The 18,591-nt window shown below is 41.4% G+C and overlaps 2 protein-coding genes across 2 annotated transcripts in view; one reads left to right on the top strand and one right to left on the bottom strand.

The window, feature by feature from the left end:
- Positions 1 to 5,597, top strand: part of LOC128698899 (uncharacterized) — an 85,072-nt gene extending 79,475 nt beyond the window's left edge. Inside the window, exons 10-11 of the mRNA XM_070096954.1 lie at positions 1,687 to 1,904; positions 3,784 to 5,597. Coding sequence (XP_069953055.1) covers positions 1,687 to 1,904; positions 3,784 to 3,940 — 375 coding nt within the window. The 3' untranslated portion in view covers positions 3,941 to 5,597. The remainder of the gene's footprint in view (positions 1 to 1,686; positions 1,905 to 3,783) is intronic.
- LOC128698956 (uncharacterized) overlaps positions 1 to 18,591 on the bottom strand; it is a 302,463-nt gene that overhangs the window by 1,245 nt on the left and 282,627 nt on the right. The window lies entirely within an intron of this gene.

The following is an 18,591-nucleotide window of genomic DNA, read 5'->3' as shown; positions in this document are numbered from 1 at the left end:
CTGAATAAAATTTTAATGATATGTTAAACACAAATATTATTATTTTGACATAATGCAGCGGGATGGTTGAAGATTACGAAAACAAATGTATAACCTGTGTACCTTTTTTTTTTTTACATATTTCCCCTTTTTTACATGTATCCCCAACTTTGATCCCCAATAATAACGCAGTCAACTCCAGCTTTGGTATAGAAGACTACTTGAAGGGCACAAGTTTTGCTAGGCTGCTGACTAGGCTCGACTGAGCGTGTCTTACTCTAAATAAACTATGATTCCGTACTCTAAGGACGAGGCATCGCAAAACATTCGTAGATTATAATCAAGTTTTGAGCTTCCTACAGATCTGGGAAACTCAAGCTCATTTAATTTTATTTTAAATCACCAATTATGAGTGTCTGTCTCGAGACTCGTCAAAATCATCATACCTTCAATTATATTCCACATTTTGTTCAGCTTCGCTTTTGAAACTGCCTTACACGCTTTCTAAAGTTCCACTTTAGTTGGTAGGGGTGTCCACTGAGGTGGTAGGGTGTCCACTGTGGTAGTAGGGGTATCCATTGAGGTGGTAGGGTGCCCACTGTGGTGGTAGGGGTGTCCACTGTGATGGTAGGGGTGTCCACTGTGGTGGTAGGGGTGTCCACTGTGGTGGTAGGGGTGTCCACTGTGGTAGTAGGGGTCCACTGTGGTAGTAGGGGTGTCCACTGTGGTGGTAGGGGTGTCCATTGTGGTGGTAGGGGTTTCCACTGTGGTAGTAGGGGTGTCTACTGTGGTGGTAGGGGTGTCCACTGTGGTGGTAGGGGTGTCAACTGTGGTGGTAGGGATGTCCACTGTGGTGGTAGGGATGTCCACTGTGGTGGTAGGGGTGTCCACTGTGGTGGTAGGGGTGTCCACTGTGGTGGTAGGGGTGTCCACTATAGGTTGGGATTATCTACTATAGTGATTTAAAGAGTCGCGCGAGCAAACATTAGGACGTATGTATTAAAAAACGTTTCGGTCCTGAGACCGAAGTGATCAAGGTCCCAAGACCGAAGTGTTTTCTAATATATATCCTAGTGTTTTTAAACCACTCGTTTGTATCACTTACTATGTTTAGTACCAAAATGTACATTTAAGGGGCTCTTGATCTATGGAATTCGACCTGTTCAGTCTGCTTACCACCCTTTTCTCCAGACTTAGAATTGCTCATATGACTGTATTATTAATAATAACAATACATCTGTTGCAACTCTTATCAAATATGTTTGGTTATTCGTATTTGAAAGTATTGCCAGAAACTATAACTAACTCTCCATATAATGAGCATTACCAAGAACTACTATCAACCCTCCGTGCAAAGATTTATATACACCTGAAGGTGTATATCAGTGTATATACTCAGAATTTACTTTAATCCCTATTTTCAGGATTAAAGTGTTCTTGGCTGGTGGTTAGGTAAGGTTCGTCAGGAAATAGGACAAGTATCTCCTGACGCGGGTCTTAAAAGATGACCCGCCATTGGAGGTTTTAGTCATTTGACCAAGACCTTCCTCTGGCTTACTGATCCACCCCTTTCAAAATTATGATCATAGTTATAACCATTCAGTTTGGTGCGCAGGTGATATGCAGCCTTAATGACCCTTGTGCTTTAAACCCCATTAACCAACCAATTAGACTTGCAGTTAAAATATTTTTTTTCTGTTTCTCTAGCTGTTGTTCTTCCCGAGGACTACCTGCACCCGGGCTTTCTTCTTCCACGACCGCCAGGAGGGCCTCTGTCACTGGCTCGACGATGTCCTCTACAGCGCTGTTATGGGACTCGTCTTCCTGTTTACCTTTGTTGATGTGGGCGGAGTGGCGGCCAGGATCCAGGGCCTCCTCTACCACGTTCTCACCCTACTGGAGCAGATGATTCTGCTGGCCCTCTGGTGGGTATTGCCCTCCTCATTCGGAGGCCATCCATCGATTTGTTCACATTCTTGTGAATTAGAAATGAGAGCACGCATTTTTTTTTTTCATATGTTGGACTCATGTCACTTGTGTGGCCTTCCATTACTCATTTTCATTATCTCTCTAAATATATCATCTGACGAGTAAGAACATATGTAAAATTTGAATATCTTTATTCTGAAGATGTTTCGCCAAGTGGTCTTTTATTGACTCACGAAATCATAATAACATAACGGCTTTTTTAATTCCATGCTTGGGATTCAACTGCAGCAACACACCTAAAGCCAATAATAACCCAACAAAAAGCTGCAGTAAGAATAATCACTAAATCCCATCCCTGGCAACACACCCCCCCACTCTTCATAGATCTAAACTTACTCCCTGTTCAGTACATCCACATTTACTACTGTGCAATCTACATCTACAGGACCTTAAATTCCAATATTAACCTTGACCTAAAACGCTTTCTTGATAGTTGTGACAGAACCCACAGGCATAACACCAGACAAAAACATTTCTATGACATTCCCCGTGTCCGACTAAACCTTTACAAAAATTCAATGTATGTCAAAGGCCCTAAAATCTGGAACACCCTACCTGAAAACTCTAGAACTGCAGACACATTCATCACCTTCAAAACTACCATTAGAAAACATCTTATCTCCCTGATACACCCTGTCAACTAATTACACGAATACCATCTGGTGGTTCACACTTACACTCACTCACCCATTTGACAATAAACAGAAATATCAATCTCAATCTTAAAATAATGAATCCTAACTAGTCAAGTTGGCCTGTGATACTCCAATACTGAAACTATGTATTGTGCCAAAACAAAAGCATTCACATTGCTAAACTCACAAACTAGTATTTAGTCACTTAGCCATAATACCAACTTACCTCATAATTTGTAATATTTTAAATTTAAGATCTAATCTAGGTCTGCCCGAAATGCCTAGCCATGCTAGGTGTTCTAGTGGTACACTCTGTAATTATTATTTTACTACATATAAACCACACAATAACCAAATTCTGTAAACTCAGCATTGTAATCCTTATAGAGAATAAACTTTGAATACAGCGATTATGTACTGTAGGCAGTGGAAGATGAGGTAATCAGTTTCTCAGTCTTGATATGTATTCAGTCTCTTAACATTGATCAGTCTGAAGTGGAGGTATCAGGAGGGCAGTTAGAGACTGAAACCAGAAGAAGGGTACAACAGTTAAAGGCATCGTTACAGGTGTTTTACTCACCAACTTACCCGTATTAAAGTAATGATTTCCTCTGACACTAACCCACTAATATTCTTTCGAGAATATTCTTTTGAGAAAGCGTAAAGGCCCTCGTTAGGGCCTTTACGCTTTCTCACCGTTATAGAACTTTATCTTTCTATTATAAATCATTCACAAACAAGTGCTTTCTCTAATATCCCAGCCTTTCAGACCTGAAAGTTATGCCAAAAATATATCGTAATGTTCCCTGTTATACTAAACCCAAAGATATGTATTGGTATATTTTGTCAAATTGGTAATCTATTATATAATTCTTTTAACACAAAAAAATACTTTTATTGATTTTTTCTTTCCTCTATTTTATGTTTCCTGACTGGTAAAAGTTTTCACTTCGTTTTTGAAAAATTTCTGATCCTTAGCCCCTCAAGGAAGACTCCTTGATGCCGGTGAGGGACGATTGATCGAAGAAATTGCACCTTCTCCTGGATCGAATACAATTGTCTCCCATTCCCAAGGCTCTGAACAATCTCTACGGGTTAAGTGCTTCCCATAAAAATAATGATATACCTATATTTCACGAAATGGGCGAAACTTGCATTAACATGGTGTGCTTGTGTGCAGGTTGTTGTGGACGACTGGATGGGCGTGGTACTACTGGGTTCCACTGATTCTCTCACCTCTCCTCTTCTGCCTCAGCCTCATCTTTGAAGCTCTCTTTACCGCCCACGCCAAGCCTGATCGCTGCCAACTCCTTACCTCCTCGCCCAAGGCTGTGTGACCGTATAAAAATCCTCTCTAGCCTTCTATCAATCACCAGTACGTGCTGTCCACTGCCTCCTGCTTGACTCCCTCCTACGGGCTGTTAATTCTGTGAAACTGACATCCGCAGAGCTTGCAGAATTTTTGTTCTACCTCCTGCAGTTCTCTGCCACTAAGAAGACGTCTACAACCAGCCTATATACTCAGTTGGTTTTAGTAGTGTCGTCAAATGTAATTCTCAGGACCACTTCCGTCCGACTGTTGTACAGATCTTGTTCCTCACACTGTGAGCTCTGTGAAGCTAACTTGTGTCTGCCGTCCTACGTTGGCCATGTTTAATATTAGATCCGTCCGGTGGCTGATGCATCGAAATACTTTATCTTGCTCCCTCTCCCTCCCATCCCCATTTAATTTTTAAATTATTTTTTTTCCCCCTTTTATATATTTCTAGTTTCACCACTTCAGTCTTCACTCCTCCCACCTGCCCTTCTCACCAGGCATCCCACAATAAAGACTATTGATTTTCTGTTCAATTTACCAGTTCTTGCCACTTATAACCACCGGTGCCGACTCCTCCCTCAACGACCCTACCTTATTCAGCTCATCCACTGCCTGTCTTCTCTGCTCTTCTGAGGGAATAAATTATTTTTTTATGGTTGATTTTTAACACTGTTTATTCACATCTACCTATAAGCGTTTATCCTGATCAGTGATTGTATGTATAATGACGTCTTCTGTAATGAGTATATTATGACTTTGGATAACAGTTTATTTTGTAATAATTTAGCATAGATTTGTTTCAGCAGTTACATTCACTTAGGATTATTGCACAACGGGGCCTCTGAATTTCATGAGCTGATATACTTATTCGTGTGATAAATGGGAAATAAGACTTTATTATGCAGTTAATATGACTCACTTGAATAATTAGTAACTTCCACTTACCCGTCCATTATTAAAATCCTCGTGTAACTGTTACAGCGAATTTGTCCATTAAATTCAAGTTCAGGGCTGACCCGATGAATTTAGGTAAAAAGACACATGTGCAACTAATGAGAAAATTTAATGTGGCAACGTTTCGCTCTTCAGGAGCTGTCTCAAGCCAATACAAAATATATATTGATGCAGGTGTCTACGTAGGTAACAACGTGAGGTGAGAGAACATTGTTAGTAAATCAACCAACATCATAACACCTTACAAAGTGTTTGTGTAACTCTTAATCTTTAAATAAATGTAGTGTAACGGAAGGTGATGTTTGCAGAGCATATGAAAAAAATAACTACAATATCATATTGTTGACCATGCAGAGATTGAGAATCATTGCAACACTTCAATTCAATAGTCATTTATTTACGTTTGAGTAAGTATCCTCGTGTCGTGATTGCAACAATGTGATCTGTGTAAATAAAGTTAAAAAAAAATATTATTCAACAAATTATTTCTAGAGTAGCATCACTAGGTTATAAAAGGAATATAAGAGGGAGGAGAAAATATGTGTAGATCTCAATTAAGTTTAAAATGGTATTCATAAAACATAATTTTGGTCGTATTTATAAATGCTTCATGACAATCAAGAATGTCGAAACATATCTAGCGAATACTGGTGCCATGGAAAATGTGTAGTTTAAGTTACACTGAGGTAATAAGACAGTGAGGCACTACGTGGCTTGTAACCTCGTAGCTGCTGTGGCTTGTAACCTTGTAGCTGCTGTGGCTTGTAACCTTGTAGCTGCTGTGGCTTGTAACCTCGTAGCTGCTGTGGCTTGTAACCTTGTAGCTGCTGTGGCTTGTAACCTCGTAGCTGCTGTGGCTTGTAACCTTGTAGCTGCTGTGGGTTGTAACCTCGTAGCTGCTGTGGCTTGTAACCTCGTAGCTACTGTGGGTTGTAACCTCGTAGCTGCTGTGGCTTGTAACCTCGTAGCTGCTGTGAGTTGTAACCTCGTAGCTACTGTGGGTTGTAACCTCGTAGCTGCTGTGGCTTGTAACCTCGTAACTGCTGTGAGTTGTAACCTCGTAGCTACTGTGGGTTGTAACCTCGTAGCTGCTGTGGCTTGTAACCTCGTAGCTGCTGTGAGTTGTAATCTCGTAGCTAATGTGGGTTGTAACCTCGTAGCTGCTGTGGCTTGTATCCTCGTAGCTGCTGTGAGTTGTAACCTCGTAGCTACTGTGGGTTGTAACCTCGTAGCTGCTGTGGGTTGTAACCTCGTAGCTGCTGTGGCTTGTAACCTCGTAGCTGCTGTGAGTTGTAACCTCGTAGCTACTGTGGGTTGTAACCTCGTAGCTGCTGTGGCTTGTAACCTCGTAACTGCTGTGAGTTGTAACCTCGTAGCTACTGTGGGTTGTAACCTCGTAGCTGCTGTGGCTTGTAACCTCGTAGCTGCTGTGAGTTGTAATCTCGTAGCTAATGTGGGTTGTAACCTCGTAGCTGCTGTGGCTTGTATCCTCGTAGCTGCTGTGAGTTGTAACCTCGTAGCTACTGTGGGTTGTAACCTTGTAGCTGCTGTGGGTTGTAACCTCGTAGCTGCTGTGGCTTGTAACCTCGTAGCTGCTGTGAGTTGTAACCTCGTAGCTACTGTGGGTTGTAACCTCGTAGCTGCTGTGGCTTGTAACCTCGTAGCTGCTGTGAGTTGTAACCTCGTAGCTAATGTGGGTTGTAACCTCGTAGCTGCTGTGGCTTGTATCCTCGTAGCTGCTGTGAGTTGTAACCTCGTAGCTACTGTGGGTTGTAACCTCGTAGCTACTGTGGCTTGTAACCTCGTAGCTGCTGTAGCTTGTAACCTCGTAGCTGCTGTGGGTTGTAACCTCGTAGCTACTATGGGTTGTAACCTCGTAGCTGCTGTGGCTTGTAACCTCGTAACTGCTGTGAGCTGTAACCTCGTAGCTACTGTGGGTTGTAACCTCGTAGCTGCTGTGGCTTGTAACCTCGTAGCTGCTGTGAGTTGTAACCTCGTAGCTAATGTGGGTTGTAACCTCGTAGCTGCTGTGGCTTGTATCCTCGTAGCTGCTGTGAGTTGTAACCTCGTAGCTACTGTGGGTTGTAACCTCGTAGCTACTGTGGCTTGTAACCTCGTAGCTGCTGTAGCTTGTAACCTCGTAGCTGCTGTGAGTTGTAACCTCGTAGCTACTGTGGCTTGTAACCTCATAGCTGCTGTGGCTTGTAACCTCGTAGCTGCTGTGGGTTGTAACCTCGTAGCTACTGTGGCTTGTAACCTCGTAGCTGCTGTGGGTTGTAACCTCGTAGCTACTGTGGCTTGTAACCTCGTAGCTGCTGTGGGTTGTAACCTCGTAGCTGCTGTGGGTTGTAACCTCGTAGCTGCTGTGGGTTGTAACCTCGTAGCTGCTGTGGGTTGTAACCTCGTAGCTGCTGTGGGTTGTAACCTCGTAGCTGCTGTGGGTTGTAACCTCGTAGCTGCTGTGGGTTGTAACCTCGTAGCTGTTGTGGGTTGTAACCTCGTAGCTGCTGTGGGTTGTAACCTCGTAGCTGCTGTGGGTTGTAGCCTCGTAGCTGCTGTGGGTTGTAACCTCGTAGCTGCTGTGGCTTGTAACCTCGTAGCTGCTGTGGGTTGTAACCTCGTAGCTACTGTGGCTTGTAACCTCGTAGCTGCTGTGAGTTGTAACCTCGTATCTACTGTGGGTTGTAACCTCGTAGCTGCTGTGGGTTGTAACCTCGTAGCTTCTGTGGGTTGTAACCTCGTAGCTGCTGTGGGTTGTAACCTCGTAGCTGCTGTGGGTTGTAACCTCGTAGCTGCTGTGGGTTGTAACCTCGTAGCTGCTGTGGGTTGTAACCTCGTAGCTGCTGTGGGTTGTACAGCAGTGTTTAAGTAGGTTCAGTGTACAATATAACGTCTGCTTGTAGTTCTCCAGTAGTTTACTAAGAATGTTATATTTTAAATCTAAACTTACCAAGCTCAGAACAGACAATATATCTCTTGATAATTATAATTAATGTTATTATTATTATTATTATTATATTCAAGGGGGAGACCCTAAACCCATAAGGATTATAAAGCGGCTGGGTAATGGACGGAAATCAAGTTCGGTTCTAGAAATTGGAGGGCACCTCCGGTTCCTTGCATCAAGAACCCTTCACCAGTAAGAAGAAATAACTATGAGATTTTTGAAACACAATATGGCAACGAATTTATTTTCTCTTAATACATTTCAAACTATATAACCAACAGGTGGGTTAACAGACTGTTTTATGTAACCAACAGGTGGGTTAACAGACTGTTTTATGTAACCAACAGGTGGGTTAACAGACTGTTTTATGTAACCAACAGGTGGGTTAACAGACTGTTTTATGTAACCAACAGGTGGGTTAACAGACTGTTTTATATAACCAACAGGTGGGTTAACAGACTGTTTTATGTAACCAACAGGTGGGTTAACAGACTTTTGTAACCAACAGGTTTGTTAACAGACTTTTGTAACCAACAGGTTTGTTAACAGACTGTTTTATGTAACCAATAAGTGGATTAACAGACTGTTTTATGTAACCAACAGGTGGGTTAACAGACTATTTTATGTAACCAACAGGCGGGTAACTGACTCTTTTATGTAGTCAACAGGTGGGTTAACACTTATGTAACCAGCAGGTGGGTTAACAGTGTTTCATGTAACCAACAGGTGGGTTAACAGACTGTTTTATGTAACCAACAGGTGAGTTAAGACAAATAACCCGCACTCTTCATAATTCATTTTTCCGTCTTGGCCACCCTACCCATTTTCATTGACTCTGCCTTCTCACGTGCTGAATGTAGTTTCTTCTCTCCCAAACTCTCTACTCCTGGGAACTCTTCTGTCCTCTTCGTCCCCTACATTTCCGGTCTTTCTAATCTCAACAACTGTCTTCGTTCCGTAGACATCAAACTTACTTTCCGCCAGACTAACACTCTTCGCAATAATCTTGTTCATGCCTCTCCTCCCTCTACAGATGTTCCAGGTGTCTACTCTATTTCTTGCTCCTCCTGTCCTCTTCAATACTTTGGTGGAGAAACTGGTCGATCTCTTTCTGACAGACTTCGGGAGCACAAAAATAGTGTTAGGCTTGCCGGCACTAACAATGCTCTGTTCTGTCACGTCAGAGATCATAGTCATCCTATTGACTGGTCTTCTGCTGAAACTGTCTTCCCTACTTCCAACTTTAACAGTCGCCGTATGGTTGAATCCTCCCTAATACACAACTTTCCTTGTATGAATCTTAGCCCTGGCTTCGTCTCTGTAGATGCCTTCCTCTCCCACTACATTGTAAAATGTTCCAAACTTCAGAACACTCGTGACTTAACCTGATTCCTCATTTTTTCTTCTTCTCCCTCTTCCCCTTTTCTCTTTCCTTTTTCTCCTTTGGGTTGTCTTTCTTCTGCCCTGTGTATTTGTTCCTTCTTTATTTATTTATTTGTTCCCCTCCCTCGGTGTTCTTGCTCTTACCCTCTGTGGGCATCAGCTCCCTTGTAGCGCTCCTCTCTCTTAGTATTTGACTGGCCCCTCCTACCCTTACTACCTCCACACTACTACTTCCTTCCCTCCACTACTACCACTATTACTACTACTACCACCTCCTGCATATATATACCCATCCTGCTCTCCTTTTCGTTAGTGTGACTTTGTAAATGGTCCAAGTCGGACCGAAACGTCGTCGTAAGCTCCTCTCTTCTATGTGCGGGTTATTTGTGTATTGTTCCAGTTACGGTATTGTGCCTTTTTTTGTTGTTTAGACGAGTTAAGAGACTGTTTTATGTTATGTAACCAACAGATGGGTTAACCAACTGTTGTATGTAACCAACAGGTAGGTTAACAGACTTTTATTTTATGTAACCAACCGGTGGGTTAACAGACTCCTTTGTGACCAACAAGTGGGTTAACAGACTGTTTTATATGACCAACAGGTGGGTTAACACTGTTTTATGTTATGTAACCAACAGGTAGGTTAACAGACTGTTTTATATAACCAACAGGTGGGTTAACAGACTGCTTTATACTATGTAACCAACAGGTGGATTAACAGACTGTTTTGTGCTACGTAACTAACAAGTGGGTTGACAGATTGTTTTATGTTATGGAACCAACAGATGGCTTTAACAGACTTTTTTTATCAGATCTTTTTTTTTTTTTTTTTTTATTTTATTTAAAACAGTGCGATACAAATAGCAGAAATATATTAAAAGATACACGACAAAAGCTTACTGCACTAGAATTTCACTTAACCCGAAACCTAATATTGATACCATACTGCACAGTGGTAATATTGATACCATACTGCACAGTGGTAATATTGATACCATACTGCACAGTGGTAATATTGATACCATACTGCACAGTGGTAATATTGATACCATACTGCACAGTGGTAATATTGATACCATACTGCACAGTGGTAATATTGATACCATACTGCACAGTGGTAATATTGATACCATACTGCACAGTGGTAATATTGATACCATACTGTACAGTGGTAATATTGATACCATACTGCACAGTGGTAATATTGATACCATACTGCACAGTGGTAATATTGATACCATACTGCACAGTGGTAATATTGATACCATACTGCACAGTGGTAATATTGATACCATACTGCACAGTGGTAATATTGATACCATACTGCACAGTGGTAATATTGATACCATACTGCACAGTGGTAATATTGATACCATACTGTACAGTGGTAATATTGATACCATACTGCACAGTGGTAATATTGATACCATACTGCACAGTGGTAATATTGATACCATACTGCACAGTGGTAATATTGATACCATACTGCACAGTGGTAATATTGATACCATACTGCACAGTGGTAATATTGATACCATACTGCACAGTGGTAATATTGATACCATACTGCACAGTGGTAATATTGATACCATACTGCACAGTGGTAATATTGATACCATACTGCACAGTGGTAATATTGATACCATACTGCACAGTGGTAATATTGATACCATACTGCACAGTGGTAATATTGATACCATACTGCACAGTGGTAATATTGATACCATACTGCACAGTGGTAATATTGATACCATACTGCACAGTGGTAATATTGATACCATACTGCACAGTGGTAATATTGATACCATACTGCACAGTGGTAATATTGATACCATACTGCACAGTGGTAATATTGATACCATACTGCACAGTGGTAATATTGATACCATACTGCACAGTGGTAATATTGATACCATACTGCACAGTGGTAATATTGATACCATACTGCACAGTGGTAATATTGATACCATACTGCACAGTGGTAATATTGATACCATACTGCACAGTGGTAATATTGATACCATACTGCACAGTGGTAATATTGATACCATACTGCACAGTGGTAATATTGATACCATACTGCACAGTGGTAATATTGATACCATACTGCACAGTGGTAATATTGATACCATACTGCACAGTGGTAATATTGATACCATACTGCACAGTGGTAATATTGATACCATACTGCACAGTGGTAATATTGATACCATACTGCACAGTGGTAATATTGATACCATACTGCACAGTGGTAATATTGATACCATACTGCACAGTGGTAATATTGATACCATACTGCACAGTGGTAATATTGATACCATACTGCACAGTGGTAATATTGATACCATACTGCACAGTGGTAATATTGATACCATACTGCACAGTGGTAATATTGATACCATACTGCACAGTGGTAATATTGATACCATACTGCACAGTGGTAATATTGATACCATACTGCACAGTGGTAATATTGATACCATACTGCACAGTGGTAATATTGATACCATACTGCACAGTGGTAATATTGATACCATACTGCACAGTGGTAATATTGATACCATACTGCACAGTGGTAATATTGATACCATACTGCACAGTGGTAATATTGATACCATACTGCACAGTGGTAATATTGATACCATACTGCACAGTGGTAATATTGATACCATACTGCACAGTGGTAATATTGATACCATACTGCACAGTGGTAATATTGATACCATACTGCACAGTGGTAATATTGATACCATACTGCACAGTGGTAATATTGATACCATACTGCACAGTGGTAATATTGATACCATACTGCACAGTGGTAATATTGATACCATACTGCACAGTGGTAATATTGATACCATACTGCACAGTGGTAATATTGATACCATACTGCACAGTGGTAATATTGATACCATACTGCACAGTGGTAATATTGATACCATACTGCACAGTGGTAATATTGATACCATACTGCACAGTGGTAATATTGATACCATACTGCACAGTGGTAATATTGATACCATACTGCACAGTGGTAATATTGATACCATACTGCACAGTGGTAATACACACACACACAACACACTGTATATTACAATGGTAATACACTCTCACACACAACACACCGTATATTACAGTGAATATACACTCACACTCAACACTATACATTACAGTGATATTGTTTTATTTGTTAAAGAACATCTCTAACAAGGTTACTTATACAAAACATCAAACACTGGAAATTATAAAGATTGTACAATAAAAGAAGAGATATAAAAAAAAACTAAACACGCACAATGACACACATACACAAGCACACATAGGTGAGGTTTCTGCCTGTCAACACACACGTATGAGAGACTAAATCTAAGATCTCAGGTGCTTAACAGAGCACCACGATACTCAAACATTAATTTAGGCGATTATCACAAGATCTTAACATACATAGGTATTTAGGATACAAAGAAGGAAACGGGATAATACTAAAAGTCACAATAAAAACATCCAATATAACAAAACAAAACTACGATGTGAAATTTTACATCTCAGCGGAACTAAGAAAAAATGATGCAAGTAGTTACATGTAATATAATATTACTGAAAAGCACACTGTAACACAGCATAAAATATAACAAAATAAGAACCAGTAGCTTATGCTAGGAAAAACTTTTTTTTTTTTTATAAACATTACACTTGAATCAAAATCATTAAAGACACCTATAACATATTTGAGTCATTGAAAATTTTCATCATAAAGTCCTTGAAATGATTTATGCATGATAAATGATAATATGCAATCGTAGTACAACACATTTCTAAATGATAACTTTTTAGTTCCTGAAACCCTCGGGGCAATAACCATATTGCCCATAGATATCAAAACTCAATTATACATCCTTATAAACAGCACTCCATGCTCACACCCAAGTCTAGGAAAATAGCCCGTTGTGTCCCCTTACCCATTTTGCAAATCCCATAAATCCCTTAATGTGAAATTTCGATAACCCTCACTAAAATCTCTCTCCCATCTCCCTCCATACACCCCTTTATTCCTACACTGTGTCCTATAAAAAGTTGCTGCCAACGCATTAATTCTTGCACGCACGTCCGCCTCCCTCATAGCCCACATCATGTATATATAATCCGTAATCATATACCCAATCGCATTCTCAACCCTTTTATTCACCCCAGTTATATCTAAACTTAAAACCCTCAAGACCTGCAAACCCCCTCCCCCCACTAACCTTAAAACCTTACCCATCCAAACCCTTATAAGTTCAATACAATCGCAAAAATACACCGTATGATAAATAGTCGCCAATCCTCCACAATCCTTGCATTCCCCATCCTCTCGTATTCTCTTATAGAATAAAACCATTCCTGACGGCAATATTCCATGTAAAAATCTATACATAACTTCTCTGACTTTAGGTTTTAAACGCAATTTGTTTAAACGCCCCCAAATATTACGCCAATCATACATCGGATATACTCCTTCTACCGCCGCTACCAAAGCCTTACCATCTGCCCTATCAAGATTTCTCAATTTAATATGTAAAGGATCCCTCACGTTTATAAATACCCGTAACATTGCCTCACCTATCATGAACTCCCTACCCCCCCACCACCGTCGCATATCCTGATGTATTCTATGAAGACCGTCTCCTTTCACCCCTCCCTCCCGCTTATAACTATGTTTTAAATACATACTTATTATCCTCTTTTCGACATCTATAAGACCCAGCCCTCCACGGCCAACCGGGAGTGTGACAACCGCTCTACTTAACCATTCGCTCCCTGTTCCCCAAATGAATCTAAAAACACTTTTTTGTAGCCTTTTTAACTCACAACGAAGTATCGGAAATATTACCGTAACATGCCATAGTTTACTATATAATAGCACATTCGTTGTAATCACCCTTTGTTGCAAACTTAAATTAGCAGCTCTTAAACCACTGAGGCGCTTCAGAACACTGTCAACGATACGCACGGAATTTATTTGCTGTGCTAACTTGAAATCATTTACATAAACGATCCCACATATCTTTATTTGGTCCACCCTTTTCCACCTTTCAGCAACCATTCCGTCCTCACGTGACCCTTTTCCAAGATTCATATACTTTGTTTTCCCCATGTTGATCGTCATGCCAGTAGCTTTTTCAAAAACTTTCACTAACGTTTCTACCCGAATCAAATCCATGTTTTCTCTCACCAAAATCGTCGTATCGTCGACATATCCAACAATGCCCGCTCCCCCATCCCTTACATTACCCATCCCCTTTGCTTCCAATAAAACCCTTATCCCTCTATAAAAGGGATCTTGAAAACAAGCAAAAAAAATTTGTGAAAGGGGACAACCTTGACGCAAACCCCTTCCCATCTGAATTCGATCTCCCAACCTCCCATTCACCTGCACACGCAAGGTTGCCTCCTGATACATTAATTTGGCCCATGATATAATTTCCGCACCAAACCCCTGCCATCTCATGATCTTCCATAACGTCTCCCGTTCCACACTATCATATGCCGCCTCCCAATCTATAGCCAATACCCCCCCCTTTCCTAATCTTACTCTTTCTTCAATAAAACTTCTAATCATACCGTGACCTTCATACATAGACCTGCCCGGCACCCCATATTGTCCCTTGTCAATCACTCTGCCCAGGACTTTTTTTATTCTGTTAGCCAAGATCCTTCCAAAAATTTTATAGTCACCACATAATAACGAGATTGCACGATAATCTTTAACCGTTAATGGCTCGCCTTTAGGAACTAGGACGACCACAGCCAACCTTTGTTGTTCCCCTAAAACCCCATCCCGCTTCATTATATTGAATAAACGTACCAAAAACCCCTTTAAAACGTTCCAATTTTGAAGATAAAAGTCGCTGGGCAACCCATCAATTCCTGGCGCCTTACCCAATTGCGCCCCAGATAAAGCCTCCCAAGTCTCACACTCCGTTATCGGCCCTCCCAACATCAAACGATCATGCTCCTCCAGCTCACACTGCACAAACCTACCGATTGACTGCAATGCAATTTCACTTATTCCAACACTTTGCGTTTTCAATTTAACCCATGCATCTATATACCCACTCATACCCTCCGTCGTCGTCAACTCCTGATTCACTCTATACCCCTGCATACCTACCTGAACATTCAACCCCATTAACTCCATTGCTTTGCGACGTCTGTGTTGATTCCTCAACACACACGCCGACGGCCGATCTCCCCACAAAACCTCTTCGATTCCACCCTTAAGCCTTTCCCCATCAAACCTTTCGTTTTGTAAATTTCGTAGTTGCTCCTTAATTCTTTCAATTTCTATAACAGGATAATTAGCATTCGCTTGTACATAGCAGTCGCGCAACTGCCCCTCTAAATATCGTTGGAAACCGTATTGTAACTGACTATATCTCACTCCTTGACTAATATAATATTCCTTAATTCGCTTTTTGGCTATCGTTTCCCACCAATTAACCAAATCCACATCTCTAGGTGCTTCAACCACAAGGCGTTCCCACATATGCCCAAAAGACAAAAGACTTTCCTCCCTCTTCAATAACTTTACATTTAATTTCCAAAAAGATGGACCCCTTCTAGGCACACCCTCAATATCTACATCCATTACAACTCCTCTATGATCCGAAAAAACCACATTTATCACATTCACTCTCCGCACTGTAACGGCACTAGACACGTACATTCTATCCAATCTCGCCGCATAATCTCGTCTAATAAAAGTATGCTCCACCATGCCACCCCCCCCACACACATCCATTAAACCCACACTCGTCAATAAATCTTCCAGGAATCCCAAGCAACAACCTGCTCCTCGAGGCTCCACATCTTTTCGTCGTATTACACAATTCCAGTCGCCCCCTATTATCGCTACATTTGGTAAACTACGTAGATAATATACTAATACATCTTGTACAAAATGAGTTTTAAGTCGTACATCTCCCTCGGCCGGCCCATATACACATACAAAACTTATGTGTGCTCTACCCCATAAACCATCCACCCTAATCACTCTCCCCTCCCCCCTTTCACTATGGCGTACTACAAACGGGCTATTTTCCTTTACCAGAATGGCGACGCCTCCTTTTAACCTCGTCGCATATTCCATATACACATCATAACCATCCATTTCTAACTCATATCCAATTCTGTAATTGTGTTCTTGGATAAATACCACATCCACATCTAGACGCACCAAAAATTCATTAAACCACTTTCGCTTCCGCTCAGATCTCAAACCGTTAATATTTATTGTCAAAACCTTAAAGTCAATTAATGGGGTTTTCCTTTCGTTCTAGGTATAGACTTTTCACTTATACATTTTACACCACCTCTATCCCTCCCCCCTTTTTTGGGAACCACCTTGATAAACCCTTGTTTCGTGGATTCTCTGTTCCCTGTCCTCTGTACATCCGCCCAAGACTTTTTTCCTGGCCTTTGGGCAGGAGTAAGCACGTCGTCTGAGTCTGATGGGGTCGCAGTTCGCTTTCGCGTCCTACCCTCCACCTGCATTGGGATTTCTTTAGTACTATCGTGATGCACCTCCACTTCTGCTACATTTACCGTCATACCATGCGACACACTAGACTCAATGCTTCCATCCGTCGCCTCACCATGATGTTCAACCGATCCCAAAATTGCACCTGGATCCTCCACATGGTTGACGATCGACTCGTCTAACAAAACATCCAGTGCCTTCACTAAAGACGCCGCTACATCCTCTTCCCCCATAGTGGGCAGAGTCTCTTCCAATACTTTATTTATGTCCAGTGACGGTGATTCTTCTCGCTGTTTTGCATCCTCCAAAGCATTCTCCTGCGCTTTTTCTACCTCTTCACTCCAAGATGTCCGTTGTCGAGACGGGTGAGCATAAGACTGTTCTCGTCCCTCAACTTCCTCGACTTCTTCCGGTTGTTGCTGTTGCGATATTTGGAGATTCCCACGACGCTTACCACACTGTGCCGCTATGTGGTCATACGACCCACACAGCCGACACGTACGACGTTGCCCCTCATATGTCACATATACTTGAGTTCGAAATGCTTGCAGCATAATATAGGACGGTATGGGGTGGCGTAAGGTCATTTTGACTGAATATGTTCCCTCCAAACTTCCAGCATAAGGTCCAGCGGCCCACCGACCTGCAGAGGCCATATGAACCGTACCATAATTACGTAGTTCATCTTTTATAACAAAATCAGTCGCTTCAAAAGGCACATTCTTGATTTTTACCCATGTGTAGTATCTTGATACATCATGAAGACGTACTGATACAGCTGAATTGACGGCTATAATGGTCTCTTGATACTTATCCACCACTGCTTCGTAGACATTTGCTGACGTCATTTTAACGAAAATCCGTGTCGTCCCATTAAGTGCTACACCACATATCTCTTCATTTGCGATACCGTAGGTATCACGGATAATCGCCGGTAGTAACAAATCCATCGTGGCTCCCGTGACAGCCCCACGGGTCAACTCAACGCAAACAGTGTTGATGCGCCTGTTGCTATGCAGCGCCATGTTGGAAAATGAGCAGCACACGTCCTCACTACTCAATGACTGTTGACGAACTGTATTTTTATCAGATCTATTTGATTCCGTAACTACCTTATTTTAATTACCTTTATAACTATTTACCTGTTCTCTCGCCGAGTTACCATCTGGAAAAAACCGGGACCGGGACAAGACTGGTGATCCTAGTGTTCTCTTGTCATCTAGCCATTACTGTGTTGATAAACATGACGTGATAAGTAAGTTTTTTCAGGTATACACCAATACAGTTACATAGATTATCATACATAGCAGCATGTGTAGAGAACCTACGATAACCCAAGAGTGACTTATGTCCATTGGGGTCCTTTGTCAGCCAGCACACTGACAGACTGAAAAAAGGAAAATAAGAGCAATTTTCACTGGTACATCCTCAACCACCATATCATCACTGTTACTGGTGATGTTTTGCTCGTCAGAAAAGTGATGTGTGTTTCCTGTAAAGGGTTCTTGATGGACAATAATAATTAAATAGTTAACCACATGCCCATCTACCGAAGCTTTCACACTGTTAAACAAGTGAAGACTTTGTAGTAGTGTTCTAATATCGTTCCCAACAGAGACCACCGAGACCACCTTCACCTGTGGTGATTTATTCGCCGGGTAACAATGCAATGTCTGCTGACACACACGGGGCTTAATCAGCCGATGACTCGTTACATAGCTTAGTAACCGCTGGTTTGCCTCACATAGACCCCATACCCCATTATAAAACAAAAGATCACTGCATGGGAGTGTATCCTCTGATGGAACCCTCATGGGTACCCTAAAGGCAGTTGTAGTGTCCCATCGTCACAACGCAGTGTTTATGT

Source organism: Cherax quadricarinatus, chromosome 55 (genome assembly GCF_038502225.1).
Source record: "Cherax quadricarinatus isolate ZL_2023a chromosome 55, ASM3850222v1, whole genome shotgun sequence".
NCBI classification, from domain to species: domain Eukaryota; kingdom Metazoa; phylum Arthropoda; class Malacostraca; order Decapoda; family Parastacidae; genus Cherax; species Cherax quadricarinatus.
This window is presented reverse-complemented; position numbering and strand designations above follow the sequence as displayed.